The 10,842-nt window shown below is 42.3% G+C and overlaps 1 protein-coding gene across 1 annotated transcript in view; it reads right to left on the bottom strand.

Moving 5' to 3' along the window:
• The window catches only part of LOC104158945 (multiple epidermal growth factor-like domains protein 6), a gene marked incomplete at its 5' end in the record, with an annotated part of 8,754 nt that extends 3,526 nt beyond the window's left edge, over positions 1-5,228 (bottom strand). The window contains 6 exons of the mRNA XM_009696728.1: positions 636-761; positions 1,437-1,565; positions 1,884-2,015; positions 3,571-3,627; positions 4,284-4,412; positions 5,103-5,228. Of these exons, the coding sequence (XP_009695030.1) occupies positions 636-761; positions 1,437-1,565; positions 1,884-2,015; positions 3,571-3,627; positions 4,284-4,412; positions 5,103-5,228 (699 nt within the window). The remainder of the gene's footprint in view (positions 1-635; positions 762-1,436; positions 1,566-1,883; positions 2,016-3,570; positions 3,628-4,283; positions 4,413-5,102) is intronic.
• Positions 5,229-10,842: the final 5,614 nt, after the last annotated feature.

The following is a 10,842-nucleotide window of genomic DNA, read 5'->3' as shown; positions in this document are numbered from 1 at the left end:
ACAGGAGAATTTACTCACCTGTTTTTATACCCTTGTTACAAAACCATTCTGCTCTCATGGGCCAACCATTTCCCAAACACACAGCCCAAGTGCCTGGGCTGCAAATGAGGGAATTTTATTTGGATTAAATGTTCCTGGACTATTGCTGAACCCCAGAGGCAGGCATAGCTGCTGCTGCTCTGCTACCCTCATCCTCAGGGATTCTGCCCTGCTTCCTGGGGAACCAAACCCAGAGCTGGACATACATTTGTATCAGTCTGAAAAGGGTCACAAATGTCCGTCTGACAAAACACATAGCGATTGGATCCCTTCATGCCCCTTTGCACCCTCTGGAGTCTGCAAAACCATGGGCTACTTGGTATATTCTTCACCATCGCGTGCTCTCCAAAACTCGAGGCAAATGACATTTTACAGCTGACCCATAAACAGTTTACCTATCAGGGTATCAGTTTAAATATTGATTAAATCAAGAGGTACAGCCTGCTGATAAAGCTGTTGATAACCCATAAGAGTAATTTGCTACAAACAATGTGTTCTTGAATACCAGCAAATGTCCTTTTACAGTTACGCTTAGACCAATGGGTCATACTGGTTTAACTCTACATAGTCCAGCCCTTAGTAAATATTACCCTTACCAATGTCACATTTGTCTCCAGTCTTCCCAGGTGGGCAAAGGCACTTCCCAGTCTCTGGATCACAAGGAGCATCTCCGCAGTCGCACCGACGCTTGCACCTCTCTCCAAACCAGCCCTGGTCGCAGCCTGACAGCAAGAGCACTTTTTAAGACACGTATTTGAATGGCAAGGTGTTCATTAAGCCAGAGGAGTTTTCCCAGGATGTCTCAGAGGAAAACTCATAAACTCTCCACTGAAGGTAGTGTAAATGCCAAGTTTAATGAAGAATCGAACATAGTGGAATAGGCATAATATTTATATGAACTCTCCTTATGTTGGGTTCGTCTAATCTAACCCATCAAAGGTATCTGTAAATCTGTCCCAGAAATGTAACTGGCACTTATTTTCATTTTTAATTAGAACTCTCTAGAAGACCATTCCATAACACTCAACAGGTCTGACATGCACCTATTTAATAATCTTATTTGGAGTTTTAGAAGCAAATTTAGAACCAGTAAAAGGGACTTATTTTTAATAAACCACATGTGGAACTCATTGCTGCAAGACATCACGGAGACCAGGACTTTCACCATTATTAATCAGAACCAGATTAGTTAATTTATAAGGAAATGAGAACACCCAGCTATACAACAGGTAAACTCGCCCAAATTCAGTGTTTCAGGATATTTGTAAAGCTCAAAATATGGAAGAAGTTGCTCTCAACAAACAAATATTTGAGTAACGACATGGGGCTTTTTGAGCTTTATTTTGGTTTTGTTTGTTCATTTGTTTTCTTCTTTTACATCAGAGGGGTATAAGTACCTTTTTCACAGTGGACACCTTGATAACCCAAAGGACAAATGCACTGCCCCGTCACTGCATCGCAGCTCCCTCCGTTTTTACAGGCACATGCATGAAGACAGCTTAGCCCATAAAATCCAAGGGGGCACCCTGAAAAATTAAAGTATCAAGTGAGGAAGGTTTAGGAAGAAAAACATACACCCCTTTAAAAACCTCTGTATTCTCAGCTATATTCTCTGGGTGCCAACGAAAATGATATTTACTATTAACTCTAAGAATGCCCTGTGCTTTTAAACTTGTAGCACCCCAGCATCAGAGAGAAGCAAGTTACTCAGATCTGGAAGCAGTCGGGCGATCTGGGAGACCTGAAAAAGGTTAACTGACCCGGCGAGGTGTTTACGTGACTAATCTGAATCCCTGCTTCCCGTCATGGTTGGAAAACCGGGCACCCAGGGTGTATCCACTTACTGTGCTCGCAGGAGCGGCCGTAGTAGCCCTCGGGGCATCGGCAGCAGCCCGTGAATCTGTCGCAGGTGCCATTGTGCTGGCACGAGCAGTCCAAGCCGCAGTCAGACCCGTACTTCCCCGGGAGACATTCTGCTGGCAGGACATGGACAGAAAACCAGACAATCAACCAAACAAAAAGTAATCACCGACTTCACCCAGAAAAGCTCTTATGTGATAGTTTGTATAGCTGAGATGTGATGTCCATACAATAACTTGCAGACCCGAGAAGAACGTTTGTTATGAAGACACAGCATTTCTGCACAGCTATTTACATACTTTGATGAGTAGTAATCTATATTATATAGGTGTTCAAACAGCAATTTCCTTGTACTTTTTATAGTCTACCTTTTTTAATTTGTCTCTTCATGTAGTCAATGTCGAACCCGCACCATGTCTTGTAAAGCTACCTAGTAAATGGCATAAATGGTATCTTCTATTTTTTTTTCTATATCTGCAGCAATATTTTCTTTTAGGCACTTTGAAAGTGTGAAAGAAAACATGAAGCTTTTCCTCCTCTGTGTTATCATTGGAGTTCACACTATTCCAATTCCTAATAAAACCAGAAGGATCTCTTTTTCACACATAGCAACAGACTTTCCATGTATAATGAGATATCTGCTTTTACAGAACTAAACACGTCTCAAATTACTGAAAGCCAAGTCATGCAAAAGTGACTGTGCCAATATAATTAACCTAGGCATCATTTCTGCATAAGTTAACTTCCCACTGCTGTGATAATTTGAATCTGGGCAGACTAACTTAAATGAGCGTGGCCGTCCAAATAATCAGATTCATAACTCTGCAAATGTCAGACAAGATCTTTCAAGAACATCATATCTAATCACTAGAAAAATGATGCCTGATTAGCTGTCTTTGATTTCTAGTCAAAACACACTCAAAACCACACTGCTGTGGAAATCAAGACTCAATTTCCAATAACTTGGCTCTGTCAAAAGATAAATAGCGAAGCTCTTTCTAGTGATATAACACACAGTCCCTTATACAATGCACGCATGTCTGCCCCCCGTGCCTGGCTTCAGAGACATTATCGAAGCACATCTAGAAGATACACCCACGATCTACTACTCCACGTGGGGATACCTGCATGACCCCACTGAGGCTTTGCGACCCAAATGCAGTCTACGGGTGGTTGCAGAGACTTCAAGGAACAGACAGAGAGAGATGAACACAGGTGGTCTACGCAACATGAAGGTAGCCAGTTATTCATAAACTGCACTTTTTTAGTGCCTGTCCACAGTGGTATTCACGTTGTGAATGGCTCCATGAAGTGAGCATCTTTCCTTCTCTCCCTGCTCCTTCTCTGCACATACGCATGCCTGAAGTAGGTCTCTGAGCGTTCTCAGATGCAAAGCGTAACAATTGCGTCGGAGAATGCTGCTAAAAAAGTGTCATTTCTATATGACACTTTTATATAGGGACACTCCCCGTTCACAATGAGCTCTTGGTAAAGATACGTGTGGAGTTTGAGGTGGATATTCTACAGATGTCAGGGACAGAAAGGCTGTAAATGAGGGCCTGGGAGTGCGTTGGGGAGATTGCACCAGGGCAGTTACGATGTAATGATGACATTTGTCTTGAGTGTGAACTCAGAACTAACTACTCAGAACTAAATATCTACATTTCATACCGGTAAACTCATGGTTTCCTGAACATTTAAGTCCGTAACTATAGCGATATCTCTTATCTAGAGAGAGAAATAGGAACACAGAAATGCAGAATGACTTTTGGGAGATGGACAGAAGGAAAGACGTGGAAAGACTCTACTCTGGGCTGGCAGGAGAATTTCTGGAGTGAAAACTGAGCTTATTCTGTTTAAGTGTGCTTTGTCTTGTGTAAGGGAGAGCTGTCATGGAGAAGTAAGGGCAAGACAGCAGAACAATCTCAATTGCTTTGGACAGATGTTGTCAGAACTGTACTAGGAGGGAAGTCAATACATGGGAAGTTCAACTGCAGTCCAACGTCAAAGGGAACAGAATAACAAGAGAGAACATAACAAGAGAGGAGGGAGATGTAGGCTTCTGCTGACCTCAGAGGAGCACGTGAAAGAAGATACAAAACAATGTTCTCACGAACAAAAGAACACAAAAGTGGGGCAGGAGAAGAAATAAGAGTTGGTGCAAAGGAATTTATGAGAGTTACAGAGCAGCAGTCACGAGAAAACCGTCTCTGAAAAAAGACCTAAAATTCTAACTAGAGGCAGTTCTGCCTGAGAGAAGCTAGAGATGAATGCAGCTGGGAGGGAGTCTACATAAGCAAAAACTGTCCCCTTTTGTGGGCCTGTAGACACTGCAAAGCCCTGCTTGAATGTACACATCCACTATCATCAAAACAGAAAATTACCCTTCTCACACGATCTTCCTGTCCAGCCGAGCCCACAAGTGCAGTTGCCATCCACGTGGTCACAGATACCACCGTTCTGACAGGTACACGTCAGGTGGCAGTTGGGGCCATATTGTCCCTGGGGACACACTACAGAGAATTAACAAAGTTTGAAAAAAAAAAAATAAATTTGTATTCCAAAAAGCATGAAGGCGACAGGGAATAAATACAAACACATGCTCCCCACAGAGTACCCCAAGTGCCTGGTGTCTCCTGAGGGTTGTAGAACACTCCACTGCATGCTTAGCAGCAGTTTCAGCCAAACGCTCTCTGTCTTGCCATATCTCCTCACTTGGCTTCACCCACATTTGCTCCTCTTCCTCTCCTCCCTTTGTCCCAACTCTCAACTCCTCCTCTTCAGCAAATTCTCCCCCATCACTTTTTCAGCTCAAGCAATTTGCTTCTAAATTTAGTCCCATCCATCCACAGCACCCTCACACTGCTCACGTTGTGTGGTACAAACTACCCTTTTCCCCGTCTTTATGCTCTGTTTGGACTGCAGACTCTGAAAGCAAGTCATTTTGGCTTTGTGGAGAAACCAGTGCAATGGTACCGAGTGTGGCGGAGCAAAGCGGTGAGATGCGAGGAGGAGATGGGGACAGATAAAGGCAGGGTGATGGAGCGGAGAGGGACCAGGGCCGAGTACAGTAAACTGCAATGTTATCAAGCAAAGGCATTGGGAAACACAGTTACAAACAATGTTTGGCGTTGAGTTTTATTTGCTGGTTGTTTTAAGTATGTCACCCACTGACGAGATGACCTTGGGTCCCGCTTTGTTACCTTGCTGACAGCTGGGTCCCATTTGGCCGGGAGGACAGGTACACTTGCCAGTCCGTGGGTCACACTGACCTTTACCACATGCACAGAACAGGGTGCAGTCCTTCCCGTATCGGTTTTCAGGGCAAGCTGAAGGAAACACAGTCTTTTGTTAAACACCCTGGGTATCCAGTGCCAGCGTTCATTTTTAACATAGGCAGGATCTTATAGGTAGAGTTGGCATTGTTTTTATTCCAGCTAACATGCTTCAAAGTGACAACTATGAAACCAACGCCCATCCAAAGACATGACTCTTTCATCCTCTGAAACTTTACTTGAGGTTATAAATATAATCCATGGTTTCACATGGAACATTTAGTAGGTTTCCTACCAAAAAGGTGAGTGTACAACTGAAATACCAGCTGCTCATCCTTCCAGCTAAATCTGTCTTTCCTTCCTTAATATCGATGTTGTCCTATGCTGAAGAGCTAAGCTATAGGCTACTAAACATTAAAACATTGCCTTTCTGTGAATAAGCTGGAGAGAACTTCACGGAGACCATAGCTTTGGAAATAGCACAGAAATTCAGCCACACAATTTAGCTCTGAAATAGAGAAGCAAGAGTAGGGTTGCCATGGAGTCTTTACCAGTTTTACCATGACAAAACTTGATCTTTTTCCCATTTATTGAAACTAATGGCACCATAGTGTGAAGCAAAATATTGAGATAATTTCTCAACCTAGAAATTTTGGACAGGAAGAAGGAACTTGAGCAATTCATGCTGAGCTGGCTCTAGAAATAAATTTGGGCAAGCAGGTTGTAATCCTGGGATGAGTGTCCTTGCTTCTACGCACACAGAAGAGAGGGAAAATATTTTGCAAGAGATTTTTTACAAAGCTGGAATTCTGATTTACAATTCAAAGAGGAGGTAGCTGGGTTCTGTCTGTTTTTCTACTGACAAGCTCTTATGCAGATTATTCTCTCTGCTAGTTTCTGAAAGAAGCAGAACATGAATGTTGGCTTACTTTTACTACAGTCGGCTCCAATGAAACCAGGTGCGCAATCACAAGTTCCTGACGCAGGGTCGCAACGGCCTCCATTCATGCACTTACAGGGGTTTTGGCAATTTGAACCATAAGTACCTTTTGGACACCCTGTTTTAAAAAAACCAAAATAGCAATTAGGCTATGTTGCTAACGGGCCCATTGCATTTCATGTCCTAAGCACTTTGCTGCTTTCAAACAAAATTAGATTTTAATTTTCTAACTCCATTCACTTCCAGAGGGCCAGGAGTAGGCATTGACAAGCAATGCACTCCTTAGGGCAGCAAGGCAGCGCTGACTTGCAATGCCAAACCCCTGGAGAGCCGGACCGACTGCTGCTGCCGAGCCTGGTCCGACTGCTCCTGGCTCTGCCTGCTCTTCCCAGTCCTCGTACGCAGCAGTGGCAAGAAAAGCAAGCCCAGTTCTTCAAGGTTTCCCTCTGGGGATTTCTGTTCCAACTCAACCTGTTCCCCCTTTCCCTCCTATGGCAGAGATGGAGAGATTGGGCCCTGGTCCCTCTTCCTTTGGGCAGCAACAGCCTGGTTTGCCTCAGATGGTGAGAAGCCGTGAGCCATCTCTGCCGCTTTCAGCAGTCATTTTAGCTGGTCAGTTATGGGTACTGGGGCAGGTGTCGTCTTTTAAAAATGTTTCAGTTGGAGAAAGCTTGTTTCCTCTATTATCTACTCTTCCCCTCCAAACTGGAGCTGGCATTGCTCTGGCCCATCTAGTGGGCTGTGGATGGAAGACTCTGAAAACGCGCACGCGGCAATAACACAAAATTTCAGAAGACACCTTCTCAGAAGATAGATACAGGAGAGAGAGAGTTTAAATGCAAAGCTTGAAAATTTACTGAGGAAATAACCAAAGCAGCTGTATTTTGTAACAAACAGAAGAAACATTAGACCTGGATGGATCGTTGAGCCAGTGGTACATGGCAATGAGCCGTCCATGAAGAGGTTTTCCAGGTGGTAGCGAGTATTTCTGGTTTCTTTTTGGACAGCTAATGTTGAAAGAGTGCTGAATACAAGATCAGGAAGATATAAATGCATCTGCCACGCTTAGCTCACGGCTTCAAGACCCTCTTTAGAGTGATGGAGACTGGAACTGAGGCAAAGAGCTGGGCAGAGCTGCTAGGCACGTGCCTCCGTCTCTCGGGGTTGCCCCCAGCATGCTACCACTGAACTCTGGAGATGCAGGTTATTCTCCTCATTTTCCAGTGTACTAGAAAAGGGACAAGCTGGTGCTTTTAGAGAAACACGATCATCATCGACCAGTTACACTAGTGCTACTACCTCTACATGTCATTTCTTTGCTCCTTCCTTCCTTTCCCCCTGGCAAAAGGAAAGCCTATGGCTACGTTGGAAATCTGGTTGAATATATATTTGTACATGTCTCCAAGCAACAGATCTCTCACAATCTGTGCATAAATAACTTTAAATATTTTCTCCCTTTTCTAAAGGCATGAAAGCATGGCCTGAGTGGCTGGAGAAACCTCTAGATTTTTTGAACTATTCAATAGAGAGGGAGAGCTTATGGTGAAGCTTTAAAGGGATGTCTTTTAAAATAAAACTGAAAATTGGCTTCTGCTCAAATCAGGATAGCAGATCATCAAGACTAAACAGATACACACTTTTATAACATGTGGATACTCTCCCCAGCCCTTCTCAACCATGGCTTCTTCTCAATGAGTACTTCGTCATCAGTGCTTCCAGCTGTCAGTACAGAAAATCTGTTTCATGTGCAAACCCTGGCACCAAGGAGTGAGCCCTGCAACATCTAGTTCATTTCCACCAAGACATGAAGTTAAGGACACACCCAGAGTCCATGATTTAACTGGACTCTAAGTGAGTTTCTCTTTTCCTCCCCCCTTTCCTTTCAGTCATCATTTGGCCTTTCTCTTTTTAAAATTCTGTTTCCCACACTCCCAAAGATGCTGCTTCTCCCTGGCAAAGCTTTCAGAGTTGTTCCTCAGCTCAAGACCAGCAAGAGCTGCTCCATTAATGAAAGAGATGTGGTAATTCCCCTCTTAACAATTTATTTACCCCTGCAGCATTTTATTTCTTTTGTTTCAACAGGGAGCAGGCACAAGCAGGGCAAACATATCAGCTGCGACGTTCGTGTGATTATTAACGAGGCCATCTCATCTGTTACTACTTTGCAGAAGAACTTCTATGCAGATAGCTAGGGCAATTTACACAGTGTCCTGCCATTTAAGTAGGCTCCTCTGCCTTTATAAAGAGGGTTTGCCTCTAACCACCAGTTATCTCATAAAGACATTTTCCAATTTAACAGTTTCCTGTGCATCTGACTTATGTTTTTCTGAGAACGGCAGGAGCGGCAGCCAGATTTCTAACTCATTTCCTGATTTTCTCCTTCTGGCTTTGGGTGGGTTTGCCATGACCAAGAGCTCCTAAATCTTTTTCATACCAACTGCATACACTGGGGCTTTTCTCACCAATGTTATTAATTGCATTGTCAAAAAATCACTTTTGCAGCACCCTGTTACCTACATCTTGAAGGTGAAGCTGGTGAGGTCTTTCTGGCTCAGGGTTCACTCAGCCCAGTAAATGTCACAGAGACGTACCATGGTGGTTTTGATTTTTTTTTTTTTTTTTTTTTTTTTTTTATCCATTACACCACCACTTACTGCTTTTTATTCACTCAAGTAGGTCTACCCATCCACCGAGTTATGGACAATTGATGGGAACCTTATTGCTAGTTTGTCTGCTTCCTCTGGATCCTGCCAAGAGACTGTTTCAGCTCTTCACTCCAAAATTTGAGAACATGAAAGCCTCGTTGCTCTTGGCTCCTGGAAATTTGACTTCCCAGCCAACTACACCTTTTATAGATACTTTCTTGAACCTTTTTTCACAGTACTATAAATATAGCAAGACTTGCCAGAAACCGTTTCCAGCAGCATCCAACCACATGTTGACTGGACTGAAGCCCATTTCACGTCTTTGGGAGCGGCTCCCTACGCTGTTTTTAATATTATATTGAAAGCTTCTTCATCCTGGAGCAGCGCCAGTTCTCCCTGTAGTGAGGATAGCGGGAAGATGGAGTATTCCCACCAAAGTCACGCTAGCTATCCTTGGTTATCAGACAGTCATTTCAAAATCAGGTCCATAATCTCTCACTCCACTGACCTAAACCTAAAAATAACCCACACTTAAACTGTTTGCCTTCCATTTTTGTGTCCATCTATGCAACGGTCAAGAGTGGCATTGGGGAGAATAGGAAAAATATCCCACAGAGATGCAAGAAAATTTTTTCTCTCTCTGTGAACCTCCATCATTCCATTATCTCTCCAGTAAATGTTTAACAAAACTATATTTATTAAGTGAGAATTTGCCGTGCAAGATGCTGTGTATTTTGGGAACCTAAGAGAACACAATGCCATGAAGCCTCATGTCTCATACACCATAGGTTTAATCCTAGCTACGCAGAAGTCCCTGGCAAAATCCCCTCTGAATGCAACGAAACACAGATTTCATTTTGTAAGCAATTTCTTTTATATCAGAACTTCAGTGTAATTATTACTGTTTTAAATTTTAAAATTCTAAAATAAAATCTTAAGGATCTAAGCAAGTTCCAGGACACTTACTATAATCTATGGAGATGTAGTACTACACGCACAGGTAATGACTACTGAAAGATTGCTACATAAAAGTAATAGGCTAACCATGATTAAGTCTTTTAAAATGATACTGTTAAATAGCTGATCTCCACTACTGCTCTACTATAATATTTATTATAAACTAGTGTGTAATGGATCCAGATGGCTCTGGCCTAGATGTTGAAGGCCGGATTTCAATCTCAGTTACAGTGAGAACTGATGTACAGAGGAGAACAGAATCAATCCTTACATTTAAATTTGTATTTTAAAGAATAACTTGTGATGACATGATGGTAATACAAGTGCCCACCTCTAAAATGTGCCTCTCTCCTATTTCTATTCAAGGAATAAAGCACAGGTTTAACCCTTACTAGAGTCGCATACATAGCAGTTGGCCTTTGTATCCAAATTGTCACCCAAAAAAGCAAGCAAACCAAACAGAGCCGCACTGGATTCCTAAGGAAGGAAAATCAGCGTTTGCCAAAGAGAGAAAAACTGAGCTTGAAAGACGACAGCTTTTTTTTTTTCTTTCTTTTTTTGAAATGAGACTATTACAAGCCATGGAGTAAAAACAAAATTAAAGTTGTAAATAAAAAGGTAATTAACTGTCTCCTTTATTGGATACTTTGGTATATGTTTCTTATCAGTTGCCACATTCCACTAGAAACAACTTTACAGATGTCCTAAAATACCAGAATGAGGCATGTGGATCTGGGAATATTTTTTATGATGGAGCATTCGGCCAATTGGCATTTTGTCCTCTACACTAGTCACCATTTTTCAATCCAGAGTAACAATTTGTTTAATTTGATTGTTCCTCAGAAGGCCCTACAACTTAAGTGACTTTATGAATCACTTAGATTTATTGCCAACTGCAGCTTGTTGTTTTCTAATAACCATTTGTCCTTACTCGAGCACACCGAGATTTCTGGAAGTATTTTGGCCTAGGTATTTGGAAATGAAACAGCTACACAATATCCAGGTGTAGCTGAAGATGAGAGTTGTAAATGCAGAGAATGATATTGACATTCTTTAGTGTGGCATGAAATTGGAAAGAATTTAGTTAGCAAATTAGTATTTTCTTAAATTAATTTTTAAAATTAAA

Source organism: Cariama cristata, unplaced genomic scaffold (assembly GCF_000690535.1).
Source record: "Cariama cristata isolate BGI_N322 unplaced genomic scaffold, ASM69053v1 scaffold36513, whole genome shotgun sequence".
Classification (NCBI taxonomy): domain Eukaryota; kingdom Metazoa; phylum Chordata; class Aves; order Cariamiformes; family Cariamidae; genus Cariama; species Cariama cristata.
This window is presented reverse-complemented; position numbering and strand designations above follow the sequence as displayed.